Source organism: Sminthopsis crassicaudata, chromosome 2 (genome assembly GCF_048593235.1).
Source record: "Sminthopsis crassicaudata isolate SCR6 chromosome 2, ASM4859323v1, whole genome shotgun sequence".
Lineage (NCBI taxonomy): Eukaryota > Metazoa > Chordata > Mammalia > Dasyuromorphia > Dasyuridae > Sminthopsis > Sminthopsis crassicaudata.
The window spans coordinates 280,092,780-280,118,398 of record NC_133618.1 but is presented as its reverse complement, the minus strand read 5'-3'; the positions used below and the strand labels follow the sequence as shown (position 1 = coordinate 280,118,398).

The window sequence follows — 25,619 nt, the reverse complement described above, 5'->3', positions numbered from 1 at the left end:
CTCAGGAAACAGCAATGTTTTCATGATAAACTATACAATGATCCAAGATAATTCCAAAGGATTCAATGTTGAAAAAATGCTATTCACCTTGAGAAATCAGTAATGAACTGAGTACAAACTTTTCTTATTTTCTTCATTTTTCCTTTTTTTTTTTTTTTAAAATATGGCTAACAAAAGGTTATGCAAGGGTCAATGTTGGAAAAATTACCTATGCATATGCTTTGTAAATAAAAAGCTTTAATAATTAAAAAAAAAAAAGAATTATGGCTAATAGATGTTTTGCATGATTTCACATGGCTAACTTGCTACTATTCACCTCAAAGGCTGGGGGAAGGGCTATGAGAAAATTTAGAACTCAAAGTTTTAAAAGAATGTTTAAAATAAATAATAAATCAGAAAAGATAAATCTGTAACTAGAAATGCAATGACACTTCATTAAAATAATGACATGACTTTCAACAGGCACACTTTTTAAAAACACAATGGGTAAAAACACCAATAAAAACTTTTAAGTTAAAGGATCTCAATACATTGGTAGTAAAATTGAAAAAATTAGTTCAATAATCCAATTTTACATCTGAAAGAAAAATTACTTTCACAACTCATTAGAGAAACAGAACTTTTCTACCCCAAAAGCAACACAATATCTGGTCTCAAAACAAATTATGCTGTCTTGAAAATCTAAGTGACTAAAGGCAAAAAAGCATTCTGCTGAACTTTTATTAGCAAGCAGAATCCTAAGACAACAAAATTTTGAATAACTAATCTAACTCTCTACTTCTAAATATGAGAAAACTGAGATCTTTACCAGGGAAATGACTTGCCCAATGTCAAAGAAGCAGAAAGGAAGTCGGGATTTAAACTAAGATGCTAAGTTTACAAATCCAATACCAATTCCACTACAATGCAGCTTCCTCAATAATTTAAGAATTTCCCATTGAAATGACTTGGATAGACAATCCCCAGAATTGGTCCAATCAATACATTTATTTTGGAAATACTGTGCAAAAGAACAGTTATCTAGTCTCAGAACTGGTAATGTGAAGTAGAGGCTGTTTGCTTATGGGAAATAATGCTCTGCTTTTGGTGAGTTTTCCTTTAATTAAGATGCATCTTTTAAATTAACAATACTGCACTGTCCTAGTAGTAGTGTATATTTGGGGCATAATGGATCATAGATGGATCACAGAAAATTGATAGCAATTTAAAAAATAACCTAGCTTAACTCCCTTATTTTTATTGAAGGGGAAAAATTAGGTGTCAAAGAGGTTCTGTGACTTGGATGGGTTCACAGAACTGGTAAATGGTTGAACTAGAATTTGAACCTAACTACAATCCTTTGCCTTGTATAAGGACTTCTGAAGAATTAAGAGGCAAATACAGAGGCACATAGGAGGTGTGAGCCACACAATATAGTTTATTAAATATCAGAGACAAATAGGGGGGGGGGGGGAATAGATTGATCACCCAGCAAAAGTAAGAACTAATAAACAATCTTGTTAACCTTGTAATGTGAAGAAATTCAGAGGAAGTTCCCCAGGATATATAGATTAGACTCATCCTCTGTGGAGGATTTACAAGAGGATATGAGCAAGACTTTCCCAGAACAGGTGAACATAGATTGCTGCACAGGGAAAAGGAATATCAAAAAGAAAAAAGGATAGAAAGGGTAAAGTCAATATAGACATAAGATCAACCATCAACATCGTTAACTTAACTCCACTAATAAAACAATAAGAACTCTATTGCTTGTGTTACATTTTGAGAGTAAATGAAACTCTTATTTAGAAAACTCCTAAAATACAAATCCTAAACTTAATTCCTTATAAGATATACTAATCATTAACATTTAAATTACATTATTCTATTTCAAAACCATCAACACAAAAATGGAATTGTACCTAATAAGTTTTTCTTGATGTTTCAAAGCTGTCTATCTCACTATTCAAATGATTTCGCTATGTAAAATGGTACAAAACATTTTTTAAATTTTGTGTTTCTAAAGTTCAATATCCAATATGAGATAAATCCACAAATATTACAAAAAAGAGCTGATGGATATAGAATAAATCCTATTATCTTATTTTTCAAAAATTTGATAAAGACAATTTCAAAAGCAGAATTATAATCATTTTTCTTGGGGAAAAAAAAATCATTAAATTCATTTAGTGACCTCCGGATAAGACAAGAAAATCCTTATTGGCTCCAAAAGGTCACTGGCCTGATTTAGATATTTGAGATGAGATCTTTTTAAAGAGGATAGTTTTTCCTCCATTATTATATTATTCTATTTAGTTGTGTACACTGTATATGTACTACTGAACTACAAGATTGCACACAAACTAAACGTTCTTGTCGAGAAAAAAACAGGTGCAGTGCTTTCTAGCTGAGAAGTTTTCCCCCTCCCCCAGTCCTAAATTTGCCTTGGTAGGGGGCTTAAAAATAAACACTTTGGTAATGTCCACTAAAATATTCTTCTCCAACAAACACACCACCATTGGGTCTTAAATCCAAGCCCCTGCCCAAATACAAAAGCAACTACCTCATATTCTTCCCATTTTTGAGGGCGAAATGAGGCATACTTTATTTTCCATTCCCTCCCCCAAAAAGGGACTGTGAAATATGCAAATATCTGTTCTTTATTCCAACCAGATTTAAATCCAATCTGCCTTTTTCTTTTGCCTAACACCAAGTAGCAAACAGAAGGCAGAGAAGGAAGTGACTGCTTGGGTCTCAAAGGCGAAGCAACCAGAAGTCACTTAAGAATTGTTCTTTATCCAAGAGTTCAAGAGTTGGCCCCAAGTTGAAGCTTGTTAGGGAGCCAAGGGGAGAGGGGGAAGGGGACACTACACAGGTGTATAGGGGCCCCTTAGGGTTCAACAGGCGGGGAGTAAAAACTTTAAAATCCCTTTCGGAGAGAGACGGGATACTGCGGGAAGGGGAGGGGAAGGGAGAGGAGCTGTCAAAGGGCAGGGGGGGGGCTGTTTGGAGGAGGAGAAAGGGGGAGGAGGAAGAGCCCGGCAAGGTCCCGGACCAGGGTTTTTGGCCCAAAGGAGGAAGACTTAAGGGCAGTCTAACGCGCGCCTCTTGCCGCCCGCCTCCCTCCCCAACGCTGGGGTTCGACGGAGGGATCGTCCCGGGGCCACGGGTTCCCAAGTTGGGTGGCCGCCGCCGCCGACGCCGGAGAAACCCCGGCGGACGCCATACTAGAAACCAAAATGGCTGCCCCGAGGAAGCCCGTACCGCGCAGCCAGTAAGCGCCGTGGAAAAGGCTTCCCGGGGCGGGAGGGAGGAGGGGGGAGGGGACCCCTGCCAGGACCTGCGGCTGCTGCTCGTCCTCCTCGGCCCGGGCCCCCCAAGGTACGTCTTGCCTACCCAGTGCCCTCAGGCCGGGGATCCCCGCGCGAGCCCCACCCCCTCCACCCTCCCGTCGAGGTCCCGTCGTTCTCCCCACCCCCATCCCCGGAGTCCCGAGACCAGCTACCTGCAGTTCGGCCCGTTCCACTTCCCAGTGCGCCCGCTCCATCTCGAAGCGCGCCCACTCGTGCTGGATGTAGTGCAGTATGCCCGGGATCGTGTACTGCTGCGGCCGGGACAGCTCCGGGCCCGTAGAGGGGCCCGCGCCCTCCGCCGCCGCCGCCGCCGTAGGCTGACCTCCGCCGGCGGCCGCTCCTCCGCCGGCTCCCGGTTGTAGGTTCATGTTAACCCCCGGCCCCTGTTGCTGCTGCTGCTGCCGAGGGGCTGCCATTCCCGGGCCGCCGCCGCCACCACCGCCTCCCGGGAGCTCATCCATTGTGTGAGGGGCCCCGGCCGGGGCGCGGGGGGAAACACGGACGGCTGGGGGCGGTGGGGAAGGGGGAGGAAGGTGGCCCCGCGCGGGCGGCTGGGCGGCGGCCCGCGGGGAGAGGGGCGGGGAGGGGGTCGTTGCTAAGTATCTGCCGCGGGTCAGAGCAGGGAGCTGCCGGCCGCCGCCATTACAGTCCCTCCTCCATCTGCCCGTCTCACTCACTCACTGGAGGGAGGGGGGGCGGATGGGAGGGGGAAAGGAGGGTAACGTGGGGGGGGGCGGGGGAGGGAAAGGGGTAGTCGTAGAGCCGTCGCCCCCGCGTGGCATGCTGGGTAAGCAACGCTGGTGCCGTTGCCGCAAATCTTATAGCCAAATAGAGTCCGGGTCCGCCGTTGCGCAAGCGCACTGAGGAAGGGAGGGGCCAAGACGCTAGGTGGGAGGAGCTGTGGGTCTCCTCTCTCCTCCCCTCCCCCCAACCCAGCTCAGTTCTGCCTCTGGTCTTTGGTCTCTTCGCTGTGTCCAGTGGCTCTTCTTCGCAGTTTTAGGTGCGCGATAAAATCTGGATTGCAGAACTTTGCTCTTTACAAGTTTCCGGAGTAAGCTCGTCTCGCCCCACTCAGTTCCCTGCACCTAACCTTGTGGTCCCAACAGGGAGGCCGCTGCTAGGGGCCAGATTTAAACCGGTTTTGCTGTAACACCGGCCACCAGTCTCTGCCAGCCCTGGATTCCTAACATTTCTCTCACATTCCTAGCGTAGTTCACGCCGCCCTAGAGGATCGGGGCCTCTTTCTCGGATTCTTAGCCCATGCCAGTTTCTTCTCCGTTGAGGTCCTTTAGGAGGCCTCTCTTTTGGCAAGAAATTGACCCTTCTGGACTTTGAGGCCAGTTTGATGATTCCTTACCACAGGAACGACAGTTCCCTCTCTGGGAGAGGGCACTTTCTCCTCCTGTCCCCCCTTATGTCTTGGGTCTGTTACAGAGCACTTTGCCGAGAGTGACCAACTCGTGGGGGGCACGTGGAAGGGGGAAGGGAAGGTGGCTTCTAACATTCCCCTCGAGTCCTCTTTGCCTGGGGTTCCCACTGTGGAAATCCCCGCAACATTATCCTTAACTGAGCTTGGACCGCTTCAGATCCTTGCCATTCAAAGGCTAGGGTAGGGCTCGGGTGCTCGCGGGGACTTTAGGTATATGAGGCGGAGGAGCTGGGGAGAGAGGCGCGCTTTTCTCCAGGGCCGGGAAGACGTCCACTTAAATCAGACTGGATTGTTATGGTATTTGTAATATGCATTTGATGAGAGTGGCGTTTAATCACCATTTTTGAGGCATGCTTACCACTTTTTACACAAATTTGGCACAAATATTTATCAATAAAAACTTATAAACATTAAGCTCATCAGACACCACTTTTAAATAGGATTTAAGGCTAGAAGAAACCTCAAGTCATGCAAGTTCCAAAGCTTTAATTTCATAAGTGCAGAAACTAAGGTCCAGAAAAATCAAGTGACAAGTACATAATAAATAGCCAAGGTCATGATTTGAACCCATACCATCTTACTGCAAATTCAGGGCTTTTTCCAACTTCATGAGGCTTCCAGGAGTTCTTCTTTCTGCTCTTCCATTTTCCTTAAGCCACACCTTATCAAAATTAATGTCTTACATTCTTCCTCAAGTAACTATCTTACTAACACTGATAAACTAATTTTAAGAGAAACATTTGATATTGCAGTGGCTTATTTAATGTGTTAGCTGTCTGAAGGATCGTTTGCTTGTTTAAAACAACCTGTATATTTTTGGATGGGATCTCTAAAAGTAAGATTTTCAGGTTTCCTAAGAATAGTATTGCACTGTATAACCTTTTTATGTGGGCCCACCAACCATTCTCTAGGAAATTAAACAAATTTTGCCACATTTCCATGAGATTCACTTATATTTAAATGCTTTGCCCATATACTGTGGAGTGGCAAGTAAGTAGGTCATGTGATTTTAATATCTGAACAAAATCTCCAGTATTCATGATTGGCTTGGTGTGCTGCATTCAGTTCTATGGCCCACATCATCAGAGGGACCTTGACAACATTTTTCTGTATTCAGAGGAGGATAAGCAATGAAACAGGGCCCCAAACATTGTCATGTAAAGCACAAATGATCAATAGAAAATTTTTAAAGAGTGGATAAAGGTTTTAAGAGCAATTAGGAAGCACAGTGGATAAATTGCTCATCCTGAAGTCAGGAATACTCATCTTCTTGAGTTCAAAAGTGGACCCAGGCACTATCAGTGTGATCCTGAGAAAGTCACTTTACCCTGCTTGCCTCAGTTTCTTCATCTGTAAAACGAGCTAGACAAGGAAATATCAAACCACTCCAGTATCTTTGCCAAGAAAATCCCAAATAATGTCACAGAGGCCCATTCCTCTGAAGAAAAAAAACCCAACATCATCTTCCCTTCCCCAGAATTTACCCTGGCCCTCACTTTGCTGCTTTCGGTCTGTTATGGATTGGGAATCCAGATAACCATTATTATTAAAAGTGTGTGAACTCTTAGAATAAATCTTTTTTTTTTTTTTTTTTTTTTTTTTTTTTTTTAATGAGGGATTGAGTACCTCTCCTGAGTTTAATTACCCTCCTAAAAAAAAAAAAGAGAGATCGACTGAAGAAGAGAGGGAGGTATAAAGCACAGTGTTAAGAGCCTATTTGAATATACAAATACAAAAAAAAAAAAAAAAAAAAAAAACACCTTATTTCCTGGGATGGGTGGAATAAGTAAATATAACATATATTATAAATATAAATACATATGTTATATTTATATTATAATATGTTATATTTACTCCAACCATTCTGGAGAGTATCCGTTCACAATTCCACCAACAATGTATCAGTGTCCCACTTTTCCCACATCCCCTCCAACATTCATCATTATTTGTTCCTGTCATCTTAGCCAATCTGACAGGTGTGTAGTGGTATCTCAGCGTTGTCTTAATTTGCATTTCTCTGATCAGTAGTGATTTGGAACACTCTTTCATGTGAGTGGAAATAATTTCAATTTCATCATCTGAGAATTGTTTATATCCTTTGATTATTTATCAGTTAGAGAATGACTTGATTCAAGAGCCCAGTTTAATTGGCACATAGAGTATAGTCAGTTAACAGTGGGGGACACAAAGACAGGTAAGATTATCTGCTCTTGAGGAGTCGCAGTCTAAAAGGAGACAAGATGCAGATAACTACAGATGAGCTGGATGCAGGATAATTTGGAAATAATCAATAGAAGGCATTTAAGAGAGGTCAGAAAAAGTAGAAGGTAGGATTTTAGCTGGGACTTGAAGGAAACCAAGAGTCAGAGTTAAGAAAGCATTCCAGACATGCTCATTTGAAATATGATTATAAGGTTAGGTTGGACTCTTTTTAGAGAGGTTATTCCGTATCAGGCTAAGGAGTTTGTATTCTTAAGGAAATAAGGAGCAAATAAGTCAAACATTTATTAAGCACCTACTATATGCCAGGCTTTATGCTAAGTGCTGGAGATAAAAAATTGGGCAAAAAGACATCTCCCCATAAAAAGCTTACAATATAATGGATAAGACAGCATGCAAACAAATGTATGCAAAGGAAGTTATGTACAGGATAAATAGAAATAATAGAGAGGTAAGGCACTGGAATTAAGAAACATTGGATGGGGAGGGCACAGCTAGAAGGCATAGTGAATAGAATATCAACCATGAAGTCAGGAGAATCTGAGTTCAAATCTACTCTGAGACACTTAACATTTAGTAGTTATGTGACCTTAGGCAAATCACTTAATCTTAAATGCCTTGCAAAAAAAAAAGAAAAGATTGGGGAAGACTTCCTATAGAAGGTGGAATTTTAACCTGAAAGGTCTGTAGTTAGTGCAGAAGTGGGAAAGCATCCAAAGCAGTGGGGGAATGAATGGGGAGAACCAGAGAGGAATATCCAAGACCCAGAGATGGAGTGTCTTGATCACCAGGAGAATTGCATGTTCAGACCTATGCATGGGAAAGTAGAGGTTGTAGAACTGGAGTTCTGTAGAGAAAACAGAGTCATCAATGTCAAATAATTAAACTTATGGGAACCAACGACATCACAGAGGGAAAAAGTTTAAAGATAGAATAAGAGGGCACAGGACAAAGCTTCAGAGGAGCTGCTTAGGGCATAGTAGAAGTTTAATTAGCAAAGTTCAAATAGAAAAAGAACCAGAAAAGAGCAATGTTTCAGAAACTGAGAAGAGACTATCCTAGAAGGAAATGTCAGCACTTTCAGAAACTGCACAAAGATCAAGGAAGGGTTTGACTGAGAAATGATTAGCCATTTGGTGTCTGGCCATTGGTACCTTTAAGCAAGAAGAGGCAACCATTGTACATTACCTTTACTAGTAATTTAGCAATAAAAGGAAGGAGAAATAGATTTCATGGAGCACCAAATTTTTTTTTTTGGTTCATTTTTCCAAATTATCCCCTCCCTCCACTCCCTCCCCCCATGACAGTCAATCCCATACATTTTACATGTGTTACAATATAACCTAGATACAATATATGTGTGTAAATACCATTTTCTTGTTGAACAATAAGTATTAGCTTCCGAAGGTATAAGTAACCTGGGTAGATAGACAGTAGTGCTAACAATTTACATTCACTTCCCAGTGTTCCTTCTCTGGGTGTAGTTATTTCTGTCCATCATTGATCAACTGGAAGTGAGTTGGTTTTTCTTTATGTTGAAGATTTCCACTTCCATCAGAATACATCCTCATACAGTATTGTTGTTGAAGTGTACAGTGATCTTCTGGTTCTGCTCATTTCACTCAGCAACAGTTGATTTAAGTCTCTCCAGGCCTCTCTGTATTCCTCCTGCTGGTCATTTCTTACAGAGCAATAATATTCCATAACCTTCATATACCACAATTTACCCAACCATTCTCCAACTGATGGACATCCATTCAACTTCCAGTTTCTAGCTACAACAAAAAGAGCTGCCACAAACATTTTGGCACATACAGGTCCCTTTCCACTCTTTAGTATTTCTTTGGGATATAATCCCAATAACAGCAATGCTGGGTCAAAGGGTATGCACAGTTTGATAACTTTTTGGGCATAGTTCCAAATTGCATTGAGCACCAAATTTTAGGAAAGGTGTTAGTTTCTTTTAAAGATGAACATATTTATAAGGCATCAGTAAAAATAGTAGGAAGATATTGAAGATGAGAATGATGGAGCAAAAGCTTCTAAAGATGGGCACAGTCAAAAAAGCACATAACAGGAAAAAATGAGCACAGACTCATCTATTGGGGAAAGAACTTACTATTTGAAAAAATTATTGGGAAAATGGAAAGTAGTCAGACAGCAATGAGGTGTGCACCTATAATTTACATCATATATCAAGATAAGCTCCAAATGGGTTCATGGTTTAGCCATTACAGGCAACATGATAAATTAGAAAAACAAAAAAGAAATTGTTAGATCAAGGAAGATTTCATGGCCAAATAAAGTCACAGTAGGTAAATTATATAAAAATTTAAAACATTTTGTACATCCAGCTAAAGTAGCTAAAATTAAAAGCAGGTACATGGGGAAGGGGGAACTTTATAGCAAGTTTCTCTGCTAATTTATTTCTTGCACATGTTTCACTGATATTGGATTGTTGCTGTTGGGAAGGGAAGGGAGAAAAATTTGGAACACAATGTTTTGCAAAGGTGAATATTGAAAACTATCTTTGCATGTGTTTGGAAAAATAAAATAACTATTAAAATTTGGAAAAAGATTTAGTTCTAAGATATATAGCTGCTGATTCAAATATATAATATGAGCAATATATTCTCCAGTTGATAAATAGCCAAAGTAATGAGGGAAAGGAAAGGGGGAACCCCATTTCTCGGCGCATAGATAATCCCATGCCTCAGTGTCCCCTGTAAAATTAATTTACAGGCCCGAAAACCTAGATTGATAAATAAAAGGTTTATTGTAGAAATTTGGAAGTAAAGTTAAGTTAGAAAGATGCTAGGGCCGAAGGTGGCCGCTAGGCAGGCAGGAACCCTTACATGGCTGGAAGGATACCATGTGTTGGCTGGGAGGGCTCATGCAATGAGGGCATTCCGGCTTACCTCTTTTATACCCAAAAGATGATGGGCGGTATCCCTAAGTTCTCTGCGGGCTTTTCAATTAGCTCAGATCAGGTGAGGGCTGGGGGAAGTTGAGCTGATGGTGGGGGCTGGGCCCGGATATTCAAAGGGTGCCTTTGACCAGGATTTATGAATCGAGGTCAGCCATGGGTTGGGCAATTAGAAAAGAATCTTAAAGGGACCTCCACCCTCATTAAAAGGACATGAACATTCACTTTTCAGAGGAAAAAAATCCAAGCTATCAATATCCATTTGAAAGGGGCTCTAAAAGATAATTAAATAAATGCAAATTAAAACAATTTTTGAGATTCCTTGTCTTAGCCAGCAGATTGATAGAATTGATCAAAAAAAAAAGAAAGTGACAAATGCCGAAAGGCTGTGGGAAAACATACTACTGGTGTTGCTATGAACTAGCCAGTCATTCTGCTAGGAACTGTGCCCAAAAGGCTATTACACTATGCATAATTCTTTGACCTAATAATACCATTACTACATCTGTACCCTAAAAAGATTAAAAAACAGGAAAAGAACCCATATATACAAAAGTTTATATATGAATATATATGCATATATTATATAGAAAACATTTATATATCCCTATTTTGTAGTGCCAAGAATTGGAAACTGGAAAAGTGCCCCTCAATTATGGAATAGCTGAACCAGTCATAGTGCATATGATAGAATATTTCTGTGCTTTAAAATACGATGCAGAGGATGATGTCAAACAATCAGCTTTGAAAGTCTTCAGAATTTTGATCCATACAATGGCTAACCACAATTCCTAATGACTCATGTTGAAATAAGGTATTTTCTAAATAAAGAGGTGATAGTGCAGATTGATATTTTTTTTTGCATATGGCTTACCTGGAAATTTGTTATGTTTGGCTACACATGTTTATAATAAGAGTATTTTGTTTTGTTTTTTTTGGGAGTAGGGAGTCTAAAGAGAGAGAAGGTATATCTTCATTTTTTTAATTGATTAAAAATAAAGCACAGGTAGAGGGAGTTAACTTTGCTGAAGAGAAGGATCACCTCCTCCCCAGTATTAGAACAAAGAAAAAGATGAATAAGGAATATAGACAGGCTTTGAGGTATGGAGTAGGAGAAATCTTATATTGCCTAAGTCTTCTCTAGACTAAATCACAAATATTATTTCCAGATCCACACCATTCTCCAACTGGTTAAACTTTATGACACTGATCAACTGTATCTTAATTCTGAATGAACTAATCACCTTAAATAAAGTCCATAGTAACATAGTCCCTTCCTCCAACTCCCAGCCTTCTTCCCTCTTCGATTACTTTCCCTTACCTGTATATCTATCTTGTATGTACATAGATCTTTACCTGTTTGTTGTCTTCCCTTTAGAATATGAGTTTCTTCAAACTTGGAACCACATATTTGACTTTTTTTTTTTTAATTCCTTTGTATTTCTGGATCTTATTAGTATAGGGTCTCAATAAATACTTATTGACTAAATGACTGAATGGAATACATAATTGAAAAGCATAAAAACCTGATAAATGCTTCAATCATACATCTGACCATGTGTGGATTTTGTGGCATGTTACCTACTATAAAAGAAGTTCAGTTACATACTCTGTTAGTTCATTTTCCTCAACTTATAAATTACCAAATTTTTTTTCCTCATCCTAACTTCTTCCCCCAAAAAACCCTTCCCTTAACTCTTTTACTCCTTTGAACTAAGATTCCCTCTTTCCTTGTTCCTTTCATAGCCAAACTTCTTTTTTAAAAAATTTATTATTCCTATTTTCTCTAAACCCACTTATTGTGTAATGATCTCTCTTCTCTATTCTACTGCTTTCTGGAATAACATCTAAGGAATAATGCCTAATTAACAAAATCACTACAGGTCATATGATACACAGGAATGAATATGAATATAGAGACAGAAGAAGTGAGTTTAAATCCCAGTTCTTCCACTTATTATCTGTTTGATCTTGAAAAAAAATCTAGAAAGGTTTCTATCTGGGCTTCAATTTCTTCGTAAATAAAATGAAAGGATTGAACTAAATGACCTGTGAGGTCCCTTCTAACTATAAATTCAATGATTGTCTTAAACCCCTTTGATCACTCAGCCACATTTAAGCAAAAAGCTTGGAGCATAAATCAGCACTAACATTCTAATTAGAATTCTGGTGTGAGGATACCTTGCATGACATCTTAAAGTGTGACCCACATATTTTATCCATGAGGGGAAACAAAGGGTAAATGATAGTTATTTCAAATATTTGAAAAGTTATCTTGTGAAAGAGAGATTATATGCTTCATCTTCTACTATATATAGCCTGTCATTGTCATAGATTCTGAAACTGATTGCAATCTCTAGTACCAAATGAATCCCTCCCTAATTTGAGGAATTGGATCGAGGGGAAAGTCTTAACTCAGAAGGACCTGTTTTGGAAAGGATCATACTCAAAGGTGTGACAAAGCCAAGAACAAGGACAAGGAAGAAAACAAGTTAAAAAGGTTAGAGTCAGAAAGGGAACTGTTAAATAGAAGAGCTGTTTAATAGAATTAAATCGAGAACTCAAAAGATGGTGAGGGAGGAATAGCAGAAGCTGAATTCTAGAATTTAGGCTGCCATGATTTAGTCTTGGAAAACTAACAGGTATTCAAACTAGGAGGGCCTCAGTTTTATGCTTTCAGTTAGGACTTCACATAGATGTTATTTGAGCTAACTTTTGAAGGAAGCTTAAGATTCTAAGAGGTCAAGGTGAGAAGAGAGTACATTCCAGCCTTTATGAAAAGATAGAGAAATGACATATACTCTAATATATGGTGAATTTGTGTATTCTTTCACTCCTTACAAAGTAAAATATTACTGAATTTGCTAAACAATTCCATTTTTGTCCAGTTTACACTTTTCAGAATTTTATAAAGTTTAAGCAACTTTCTCTTTAGCTTTATGTCCAACACTTCAGAGGTTTAATTCCTTGATTCTTTCATATGAAAACCTTCCCTATCCCCAAACCCAAACTGTCTGAGGTATTAAAAGGAAGGAGATGCCATCACTTTAGACAGGTTAAAATATTTTGTTTTACTTCTAATCCATCCCATTGTGATAGTGCCTAGCATTTGGGGGTAGTGTCTTCATGTAATACTCTGCAAAATGTCCAAGATCCCTTTACTTTGTAGTAATTGATCACTCTGTCTAAAATCATCTCAGTCATTTCTGTTGCAATTATCTCATTTGTCTTACCTCACCTAATTGGAACTCCCTCCCTCCAAGCTGTTACTGAGTCATTTCCTCTTTGAAATCTCTCTTCACAACCTTCCTGGTTTGTTTTAATCTTTACCCAGAGCTTTCCTACACCTTTCCTCTGCCTTTTTAGGATGTTCTCACATTTTCTAAGCTGCACTTTTCAGTTTCAGGAATACTTCTTTGTACTTTTAATCTAGTCTCCAGACACTTGTCTATACCACTCCTCTACTTCAGGTTTTGAAAGGGGTTGTCATATCTCATAAATAGGCTGCCTGAACAAGAGAGGTGTGTCAAAGGTATGTCAGCAGAAGCTTGTGAAAAAATTCCAGGTTGCTAACTAAGTTAAACATAGTATGTAATACTCAGATCCCTTCTTTCCAGTTTTTCTAGTATAGAATTAGGAGTTCCATGTCTCACCTGGAAATACTCACCTAAGTTCACATACTTTGATGAATATCTTTATCCCTTTTATTGTGTGACCTTAGGTAAAGCCTCAGTTTCCTCATCTCTAGGAAGAAAGATAATCTCTCAAGTCTTTTCTGATTCCAATATCACATATTTTCACATTTCTTTTCGCCAAAGAACTTAATGCACTTTACAAACATTGCATTTAGCCATTTTGTAATATCTGGGTGAAGACTTTGGAGACAAGTATCACCAAAAAAAGGGAGATGATAATAGAACTTGTGGTTTGCTTAGGACCATAACATTAGGAATGAGTTGTGGTCTAATTGAAATGTTTACCCTACTTGAGTCTAAAGGAAGAGGAAGGATCTCCCTGAGCCAGATCTGGAACAAAGCTTTAAAAACTTTACTCCTTGTGTTTGTAATGAGACATGGCTTGTCACAAGTGAACGCCTTCATTGTACAGAGAATATCTGTGAGGGGAAAAGTGACAGGATAGAGATAGAAGGCCAGCCTTAGAGTTAGGAAGATGCCAAATTCAAGACTTGCCTTTGACACATAATGGTCATGTGACCATGAGCAAGTAACTTATCTTTTCGATTTTTCAGAACATTCTCTGAGACTGTAGATTACGGCAGAGTTGCTACAATTTGGGAGAGGGAGTTTCCACACTGAGGGTTGCCTACAATAATGAAAGCACAGAGACAGATCAATATTTGTAAAAATTAATATTAAAGAGTCTTCCTCATACTCCCCTCCATGTTGCACACACACAAACTGCTTGCCTTGCAAAGAGAGCTTAGGTTCCATACCTTGGGTTATTATCAGCTTTGATATTCTTAGTTCTTGGTCCAAAATTAATTTTCTAGGTTTCTCCATTTATAATCCTATACAGAAGCTTTTTACAAAGATATATTGTAATTCAAAGAATTGTCTTTAAGATAAAATACAAAACCCCTCTACTTAATCATTTAGTCTCTCAACAATTTACTTGGCCATTTAGTCTCTTTACAAAGTCTGATTCAGACATAGTTGACATTCCTCACCCTCACCCATTTTAAGAACTGGACAGGCTGACCTCCTGGCTGTTGCTCATATGTGATGTTGGGGCTCCCAGTCTGTCCTCTTGCCCACCCTGGAAGTTTCTTTCTATACCCTTTCAATTTTTGGTAATTTCCCACACCTCCAAATGACTCTCTGTTTACTTTGAACATACTTTGTATTTATAGCTCTATGAACATGTTGTGCTCCTGACCCCAGAATTTAAGCTTCTTGAAATCAAATTCTTGTCTTTGTCTGATCAACACCTGATCCGGATATTCAATGACGCATAAGAGATCTAAGAAATGATTGTTGAATTGATTATAAAATTGGAAAGAATGTTCCTCACCTGCAAAATGAGAGGTTAAACTAGATAATCCAACAACTCTGCTGCCTCTAAATGACCTTCAAACTGACTCTTTTATGATACTTTCTACTGTGTTTTGGCAATAAAGTGCCACATGGACCAGTTTCAGAATCATTCCTCCATCAGAAGTACTGTTTATGATTTTTGAAGTGATACAGACACTCGGGGGAAAGATTTAGTGTTCACATCTATAAATACAGTCAAAACATAAGCAAATGGACAAGAGGCCTCAAGCAAGATCTTCTAGGAGGATGGGCAAATAGTCAGAAAGCTCACAAGAGAACTTTAGTGCAAGTGGAACTGAAAAGGAGGAGTTAACTTTGACCTGAATTGAGTATTAACCTGCCAGATGAGATCAGATATCAGCTTCTTGTTTCACTAAATGCTTTAAGCTAAGAAAACTCTGGAAATCCAGGAATACCACAGTACCTTTGAACAGTTCAAAACATACAAGTGGATAAAAAAAGGAAGAGCTCTTTATAAATTAGAGAAAGAAAAATATAGTCTTTTAGAAACACAACATACTCTTATTTTTTTAAGAATCTGATTTAGCTTTAGAATTTTCTCTTGGCTAATATGTTAGAAAGTAATAGACTGTGATAATACTGTATTATCCCACACAGAGTAACTTGATGTCAAAATGGAAAAAAAGTCGCTAAGTCCAAATCCCAGCTGGACATTTGGCTAAGAAAAAAGCAAAAAAGACTTAAGTTTTTATACTTCAGATAAAACAAAACAGCCAGAAAATTTATCTGAATGGAAAATTGCCAGACTCTTCATAGGTAATAATTTAACAGACATGGAAAAATGTTTTGCCTTCTGTTGGAAGAGCAGCGAATATCCAAGAAGTCAATTACTGCTGCAGTGGATATTTACTTCATGTGAACTCTTCAACCAATTGTGATGGATAAGTCTGTCTTTAGAGTTTCCTAGTTAAACTAAAACTAAAAATTAATAATGAAAAAGATGACAATCTTTTGTTTTAATAAAAATAGCCTAAAGCAAATAAGTACTTATTACCCCCAAAAAGAAAGTGGATCAGAGAACCTTTTAAAGTTTTTATTGTTTATTATGATTGAAATTTTACCTTTTCATTTAAAATAATTTAATGGAAAATTAAAATATCTGATAAAACCTATGATTCAAATAGTTCTGAGGGTAGTCTAAAAATAATTTTTTGGAATATTAAAGTAACAAATAGCCCCAAGATTAAACTCTTTCTATGAGATACACACACATACATATATATTGTATATATATCTATATCTATATATATACCTATATATCCTTTGGGCAGCATTTGGGGAGTCTAGTCTGACAAGTTTAATCTCTTATTTACATTTTAAGTAAATACTGTGGAATGTAATAATAATACATTTTAAGTAAATACTGTGGAATGTAAAATGAAATTGCTTAGGCAAAGGGCAGCCAAGCAGGCCATTTAACCAACTGTGTGTTCCACTCAGACATCTGATCTGAATGAGAATGGTACTAAATTCAGAGGGATGTGTCTTTCACCAACTTTGCAGTTGGCATGTTGTATGTATGTATGTATTATTTATTTATTTTTTGAGGCTGGGATTAAGTGACTTGCCCAGGGTCACACAGCTAGGAAGTGTTAAGTGTCTGAGACCAGATTTGAACTCAGGTCTTCCTGAATTCAAGGCTGGTGCTCTATCCACTGAGCCACCTACCTACCCCGAATGTTGTATTTATTCAAAGTAGGAGAGATGATTGAATTAGTTGACCAGTAAATCAGAGAGCCAATGAAACAAATGCTGATGACAAACCTTACTAAGGTTAAAATTTGGTGGAGTATTTCCAAATTTCACTGTATCTAGTGGAAGCTCTTTTGTGGATGAAAATAGTATTTTAGGCTCCAATCTAAGAATGCCTATAACTTAATCAATTAGGAATGTGGCTTTTTTTTTTTTTTTTTTTTAATGTAATTCATTTGTTTAGGGACCAGATTAAATTTATAAATACAATAGGAGGTGGGAGTTGGGGATAGGGGGAGAAGGTGGAATTCCATCAAAAGATTTCAAAACAAGTTTTGATACTGAACTGTTATTATCTAACTCATACTGATGAGATTGAATTAAAATACTTTTTGGAGGTAATAATCACCCATTTCATTACTGATTCCCTCAGGCACTCTGACTTCCCAAGATATCCATTAGTATCATATGAAGACATCATGATATCTTGAGTCACATTAGGAACACTGACTTTCTAGTTACTGTGGAGATCTTAAGCTGACAAGATCAAACCTTGTGACTGCTAATTACTCTTTTGAATGAGAGTTTACTTTAGTAATGTCCTTGGCCCTTCTTGGTAGGTAGTGATTCCCTGAGTTTAAATTAAGCATAGAGCCCATACCTTCTTTTAAATTATCATATTAAACTGGAGTAGTAATTTATTGCTAGGGTATTAATTTACTAAAGATGGTATTGAGCTCTGAAAGATTTAAAGCAACTTTCCAATATATCTAATTTCCTTATTGGGTTTTTTATTCCAAATAATTCTTTTAATTGGTTGGAATTGATTTGGAAGGTATTCCAGAATATTTATTTTAAAAACAAAATGGGTAATAGTTAAAACCTGTTTCTACAAAACATAAAGAATATGGTGAGTACATTAGAATGAACAATTCACTATGAGTTTGAATACATTCTTGTTTTAAATTTCTTATATTCACATGGCTTCCTCTGCAAATAAAAAGCAACCCATATTTTAACCTACAGGTCAGAGATAAATACACAGCCCTGCTTTGCCTTAGGAAATTCCATATTAATTGAGTGTTATGTCCTTCAAATGAAGAATGGATGAATAAGTAATGGTATATGAATGTAATGAAATATTATTGTTCTATAAGAAATGATGAGGAGGCTGATTTCAGAAAAACCTGGAAAGATTTACATGAACTGATGCTGAGTAAAGTGAGCAGAACCAGGAGAACATTGCACATAGAAGCAAGATTATTTGATGATCAACTGTGATGCTCTTGGCTTTTTAAGCAATGAGGTTATTCAAGGCAATTCCAATAGACTTGTTTTTTGTTTGTTTGTTTTTTTTAAATAATAACTTTTTATTTTCAAAATACATGAAAAGATTGTTTTCAGCATTCACCCCTGCAAAACCTTGTGTTCCCAATTTTCCCCTCTCCTCTCCCCCGCTCCCTCCCCCAGACAGCAAGTAATTCTTCTCTACATATTTCCAAAATTATGCTGCACAAGAAAAATCTGATCAAAAGGAGAAAAAAAGAGAAAAAATAAAAAGCAAGCAAGCTGACAACAAAAAACGTGAACATACTATGTTATGATTGAATGAGATGAGGTGAGATCTTTCAAGACAGTTGTGAAAATCGAGTAAGGCTTCATCTACTTCAGAGTTCGAGTAGGCCTGAAGGACTCTGAAGTTCGAGCAAAGGGCATTGCCTTCCCCTCTTATGATATCATCTCCCTATTTCATCCAAATATGGGCAACTATGTACTTATTGGTCAAGTTCAATTTCATGGGTAGATCTCGAGTTTAGAATGTAAGACTCTCAGCCAATGAGGATGAGAGTCAGTGGTGGGAGGGGGCGTTTTGCTTTAGGGATTAAAGGTGCTGTCCTGCCCACAGGAGGTGCTTCCTCTCTTCGATTGTCTACTCAAAGGGTGGGACACCCTTCTCTCCAGGATGTACAATAAACTTTGCTTTTCTCTAGACCTCTCTCCAGCTTTTTTTATTAAATGGTGACCCCTCACCATTTCCGTACAACACATGATCCACACTCAGTCCCCATAGTTCTCTTTCTCGATACAGATGGTTCTCTCCATCCCAAGTCTATTCATTCCAATAGACTTGTGATGGAAAGTGCCATGCACATCCAGAGAGACTGAATGTGGATCAAAGCATATTATTTTTACTTTTTGTTATTTGTTTGCTTGGTTTCCTTTTTTCCTTTCTTGTGGTTTTTCTCCTTTTGATCTGATTTTTTTTTTCCTCAACATGACAAATATGGAAATATGCTTAGAGGGATTGTGCTTGTTTAACCCATATCAGATTGTTTGCTGTCTTGGGGAGAAGAATGGGGAAGGAGAGGGAGAAAAGTTTGGAACACGAGATTTTGCAAAGGTTTAATGTTGAAAACGATCTTTGCATGTATTTGGAAAAATAAAATACCATTAAAATAAAAAAATTAAAAATTCCATATTTACAAACATATAAAGAATGATTATTTTACCAAAAAAACTGTTTTAAAGAAGAAACCATTATGAATATCCCATATTTTAAAAAATAGTAAAAATTGCAAAAAAATTCATGTATGTGCAACTTTTCAGATATACATATCTACTACACAGACTAAGATTTTCTACCAATTATTTAATAAATAAAATAATGACTAGATTTCAATAATCCTGAGGAATCGCAATGCTGGGGGGAACCTCAGAGGGAATTTAGGTTAGGTTCCTTTTTTTCTTGAGGAAATGGAGGCTCAAAGAGACTTCAACTTATTTAACAAAGTAAAATCAGAGCTTGGCCAGATTTAAACTTTATTGTTTTATTCCAATGCCTTTTCCACTAGAAGATTGTTCATTTGATTAATCCCTGATTATGAATTCTTTTTTCTTATTTAAAGAATCTGAAATTTTGTGGTTCCAGTGCCTATGTTTGTAATTTAATGGCCCATAATTTTAATTCATTTGGAACTTTATTCTTAATCAGAAATTCTGTTAACTTCCAATACTTTGTTTATTTATTTATTTATTTTTTTTCCTGAGGCTGGAGTTAGGTGACTTGCCCAGGGTAACACAGCTAGGAAGTGTTAAGTGTCTGAGACCAGATTTGAACTCGGGTCCTCCTGAATTCAAGGCTGGTGCTGTATCCACTGGGCCACCTAGCTGCCCCCAACTTCCAGTACTTTGAAGCTGTTAACTGCTATTCTTTTTTTTTTTTTTTTTTTTATTCATTTTTCCAAATTATCCCCTCCCTCCCTCCACTCCCTCCCCCCATGACAGGCAATCCCATACATTTTACATGTGTTACAATATAACCTAGATACAATATATGTGTGTAAATACCATTTTCTTGTTGCACATTAATTATTAGCTTCCGAAGGTATAAGTAACCTGGGTAGATAGACAGTAGTGCTAACAATTTACATTCACTTCCCAGTGTTCCTTCTCTGGGTGTAGTTGTTTCTGTCCATCATTGATCAACTGGAAGTGAGTTGGATCTTCTTTATGTTGAAGATTTCCACTTCCATCAGAATACATCCTCATACAGTATTGTTGTTGAAGTGTACAGTGATCTTCTGGTTCTGCTCATTTCACTCAGCAACAGTTGATTTAAGTCTCTCCAAGCCTCTCTGTATTCCTCCTGCTGGTCATTTCTTACAGAGCAATAATATTCCATAACCTTCATATACCACAATTTACCCAACCATTCTCCAACTGATGGACATCCATTCAACTTCCAGTTTCTAGCTACAACAAAAAGAGCTGCCACAAACATTTTGGCACATACAGGTCCCTTTCCACTCTTTAGTATTTCTTTGGGATATAATCCCAATAACAGCAATGCTGGGTCAAAGGGTATGCACAGTTTGATAACTTTTTGGGCATAGTTCCAAATTGCTCTCCAGAATGGCTGGATTCTTTCACAACTCCACCAACAATGTATCAGTGTCCCAGTTTTCCCACATCCCCTCCAACATTCATCATTATTTGTTCCTGTCATTTTAGCCAATCTGACAGGTGTGTAGTGATATCTCAGAGTTGTCTTAATTTGCATTTCTCTGATCAGTAGTGATTTGGAACACTCATATGAGTGGAAATAGTTTCAATTTCATCATCTGAGAACTGTCTGTTCATATCCCTTGACCATTTATCAATTGGAGAATGGTTTGGTTTCCTATAAATCAGGGTCAGTTCTCTATATATTTTGGAAATGAGACCTTTGTCAGAACCTTTACTTTTAAAAATATTTTCCCAATTTGTTACTTCCCTTCTAATCTTGTTTGCATTAGTATTGTTTGTACAGAAACTTTTTAGTTTGATGTAATCAAAATCTTCTATTTTGTGATCAATAATGATCTCTAGTTCTCCTCTGGTCATAAATTCCTTCCTCCTCCACAGGTCTGAGAGGTAGACTATTCTCTGTTCCTCTAATCTATTTATGATCTCATTCTTTATGCCTAAATCATGGACCCATTTTGATCTTATCTTGGTATATGGTGTTAAGTGTGGGTCCATATCTAATTTCTGCCATACTAATTTCCATGTTAACTGCTATTCTTATGAGACTGAAGAAATTATATTTTAATGATGGATTTCTTTATTAGAGTTCTCAGAGGAATACTATAGTGTTTTCAGACAATAATAATAAACTGAACTAGTTATTGTAGAGACAAAATTTACATGTTATTTTTATAAGGATACACAAAGTCAGAAATAGTAAGAACAAAATAGATATAAAACAAAAACGATTTTAAAGGGTTCACTTTTTAGCCAGGAAAATTAAGTAATATCCATGGCTAGCACAGATAAGTTTGGATATCAAAACTATCACATGCTAAGAGCATTAGAAGACATGGGTGGTTCTAAGACATTTATATAGCTTATTTAAGCCTTAGCTTTTTCATTTGTTAAATAGGCAATTTTAACAAATTATGTCAAAGGTCACTTCCAGCTCTAAAATTCATACTGTACAAAAAAAATATTCCTATGTACACACATTTCTTGGTTTATTTTAACATGTGAAGTTTTTTGGATCAGATTAGCCACTGTCGCCTTTTTTCTACATATATACACGTCAGAAACTATGACTAATGAACAAAAATAAAAGAGATATTTTCAGTTAGACTGTGTAATGATCCATTTTTAAAAGATACATATATGTACACATTACACATGTTTCTTTTAATTGCACATGTTATTTTCAAAGTATTTATTCCCTAGTTTTAATTTCCATAGCATTTTTTAAATACCTGCAGAGTATAAAGGCACTGGGCTAATTTTTAGGGATACAAAAGTGAGGCAATTCTTATCCTCAAGGAATATAAAAAGATTAGAAATACCATACAGTTAATTTAGTAAGTGTTACATCAGTTCTCATCTCTACTACCAGCCCTGTCTGCTGCCATTTCAAGAAATGCAGGTGGTGGATGGGAATGTTCCACAGCTGAAGATTATTTAGGACAATAGAGATGATAGGGCTAGCATTCCATGACAAAATGTAAAAGGATGCAGACATTCCCACCTTGTTGAGCATGACAACTTGTATAGAAATTCTTTGCCCAAGCTCAGTCTTTCAGGATACTTGGTTTTTTTAAACTGCAGTCTATCCTAGGATTGTCTTTCTGTTTTACCTCTTGGATTTGATAGCTACCTCTTTGCCTTACTCCCCAGGTCCGTGGCTGCAGCCTCTGGATTCTTGTTCCTTTGTAGTTGCATTTCATTTTCATAGTTCCAATACCTATTCCTTCCCTTTGCTTCCCACCCCTGCCCCCAAACAAACATTCCACTTAACCTATTGCTCTAGGTTGTTCCTTGAGCACTAGACTTTAATGCTAAACTCAGCTAGTCAGTCTCACTGGCTGGGATATGAAAATTTTCAGCCAGCATCAGGGTCTCGCTGTTCCCTCAGCACCTTCCTGCCCAGTGGTGTGCAAATACACTTCTAGAAATACACAGGTGCTACGCTGTCTGTCATTTCAACAGATTGAATATTTCCTGTAATACATCGCTCCAACAGTTTCACCCCATCTTTGCCCATCCTGTGTGACTCTTGTCCAAGTTCTTCCGTAAGTCCCCACCTAACAATGGGGGGCCTTCATCACATTATCTCAACATTTCAAGGATGCTTATGGAGCAGGTTGTCCATCAGTTATTCCTACTCTTAACTCCCTGATCATGCCATCTTTTGGAAAATAAATTCCTTTGATTACAAACTCCTTTACAACACATCTATATAAATTCCTTGTTTATAATAGGGTGCAGCCTATCATTCATGCACATCTTTATGGCAGTTTGGGTCATTCTCAATTTCAGTTCTTTGAAGACTATAGTAATTCATGACTTAAAGCCATACTGCTTTTCTGTAAAAATATTGCTGTTAATTTCTTAACAATACCCCACAACCACTGGTGCTATAGAGCTGAAAATCATGGAATAACTCTTAGAAAAAATAAAATTGAAGGTAATCCAAAGAAAATTGGAAATATGGATGGTAAACTATAACACACTGCTAATGATAATTTACATACTAATGTCATTTGGTGACTACATCAGACCCCAGAAAATTGCATAGCCTCTTAAAAGTTCCATGATTATTCTAAAATTAATCAGTCAAGTCATTCAAGAAATGAACAGAAAATGTTTTTTTGCCCAGACTATATGAAATATGTACTCTTCAAAGTCGATATTCAGCAGTTGAAAAATAGTTTGTATCAATATAATGGAATATATCTGTACCATAAACAATATAAGTATGACAAATTTAGGAAAACATGGAGAGACATATAAATAAATTTAGAGTAAAGTAATCAGTATCAGTAAAACAAAACACACAATGACTTTTTAAAAATCTTTTTGGACCAAATCTATGATTTTATTGGAATAGGGAACTCGTGGTGAGGAAATACAGATTGGCACTTAGTCTGCAAATTATATTTTTAGACAGTTGCTTTGGACACTGAATCGTTAAGTAATCTGGACAGAGTCATATAGCCAGTATCTATATGAAAGAGAAAGGGATAAGAACTTTCTCAATTGATAAAATTGTCAAATGACACAAATAGATGATTTTCAATGAGAGAAACCCAAACTTGAAAGTTCTTCAGGAAAAATGCTCCAATTCATTAATAATTAGAGAAAAGCAAATTAAAATAATTGAGATTCCACTTCATATCCAGCAAATTTCCAAAGTTTTCCAAAAACGAAAATTGCCAAATGAGGGACTGTGGAAAAACAGGCACATTAATGCACTGTTGGTGGAACTGAATTGTTTCAGCCATTCTGGAAAGCAATTTGGAACTATTTTCCATTTTACTAAATGTGTATTCCTTTTGACCAAATGATAAGCTATCAGCCCAAACAAAGAGAAAAAGATCACATACACACACATGCACAAATTTATTTAGCAACTCTTTTTACTAAGAATGTCCATTACTTGGGGAATGACTGAATTAGTTGTGGCATAGGAATATAATGGAATACTATTATGCCATAAAAAATGACCAGATAGTTTTAGAAAATACTTGGAAGACATGTATGAAATGATCTACAGTGAAGTGAATAGAACCAGAACTTTGTAAAAAAAAATGAACAATTTTTGAAACACTTAAAAATTCTGGTCAATACAGTAATCAACCATAATTCCAGAAGAACAATTTTCCTGACAGGTAATGGACTCAGTTTGCAAAAAGAGACACATTTGCAGACATGATCAATGTGTGAGTTTGTTTTGCTTGACTATGTATGGTTGTTACAAGGGTTTTCTTTTTTTCTTTTTTCTCCAGTGGTGAAGAGAAGGGAATGAAAAAACAAATAGCTGTTTATTGGGAAGGGAAAGGTAATTTTTTTCAAAATGGTGGTGGTGGTGGGAGAATGGGACAGAGAGGGGAGGTAGGGAAGGAGAGAGGGATGGAGAAGGAAAAGGAAAAGGAAGAAAAGAAATTTAGTTCCAGTAAAAGTGCTAAATAATTATCCAAATGCAATTCAACCTGATCTTTTCCATTTAATTATGGACCTATCTCACTATCTGTCTTCTATTACTATTCAAGATACATTTACTGATAATGTAACTATAGATAGGCTAAATTTCCAATTGCATGTCATAATTTGATCAATTTGCCCTTATTATCCAACTGATTTTTCTTATGTGAACTATTAAATAGTTCTGTGTAAAAAGCCATGGATCTTGAACTGAAACCAACCCAATGTGATACACAAATGAGAGCATCTGGGTAATTGCACCAGGTACAGAGAATTCTTCCATTTGGATTTTGTATTGAACATCTTACACAACAGTATCAACTAGTTTTCACAGACATTGTTTCTATTTTATGCCTGCCTTTATCATAATAAAGGGATCATTACATCAAGCAATCTTGTGGAATCTTCACATTCATGGGAACAGAGCCTTTGTAGTTATATTTTGCTGTACTGAATTAAATTTTTTTAGTAAAAACAAATAAAACAGGATCTCCTATTTGCTTTACTTCAGTCATTTGGATGATTGTGAAAGTCTTCTGTCATATAAAATTGTCTGAGAAAACCTGTTTCTCATATTTCTCATATCATCCTTATTTCCTACCCACAGGACTCTTGAACCTTGTCCCTGTGATTCTAAATACTTATTAATGAATTTTCCTCCTACTGTACCTCATACTAAATCTACAAACACTTCCCAGGCTTTGCTCATCACCACCACCACTCTCACCTTTTCTGGCTCCCATGTGTGTCTTCTTCCATTAGAAGGTAGCTTCTGGAGGGAAGATACTACCTTATTTGCTTGTGCTTGGATCCTCAGAATTTGGCACAATTCCTGGCACACAGGAAATGCTTAATAGTGTTCTCTGTCTACATAACCCTCTGTCAGTAATTGCTGATCGCTACTTGATTGTTTTTTGGGGGGAGGAAGAAGGTAGGAATACTATGCACGATCTTCATTCCTT

The 25,619-nt window shown here is 37.5% G+C and overlaps 2 protein-coding genes across 10 annotated transcripts in view; one reads left to right on the top strand and one right to left on the bottom strand.

Moving 5' to 3' along the window:
• Window positions 1-4,153, bottom strand: part of STRN3 (striatin 3) — an 86,364-nt gene extending 82,211 nt beyond the window's left edge. For all 5 annotated transcript variants that reach the window (XM_074289567.1, XM_074289569.1, XM_074289570.1 and 2 more), the window contains exon 1: window positions 3,485-4,153. In XM_074289567.1, the coding sequence (XP_074145668.1) occupies window positions 3,485-3,793 (309 nt within the window). In that variant the 5' untranslated portion in view covers window positions 3,794-4,153. The remainder of the gene's footprint in view (window positions 1-3,484) is intronic.
• The window catches only part of AP4S1 (adaptor related protein complex 4 subunit sigma 1), a 52,794-nt gene continuing 30,158 nt past the window's right edge, over window positions 2,984-25,619 (top strand). For 2 of the 5 annotated variants that reach the window (XM_074289579.1, XM_074289576.1), the window contains exon 1: window positions 2,984-3,360. The gene's annotated coding sequence lies outside the window, so the exon portion shown is untranslated. Of the gene's footprint in view, window positions 3,361-21,200; window positions 24,515-25,619 lie in introns of those variants that run through there. The other 3 variants (XM_074289580.1, XM_074289581.1, XM_074289577.1) reach the window with 2 other exon arrangements.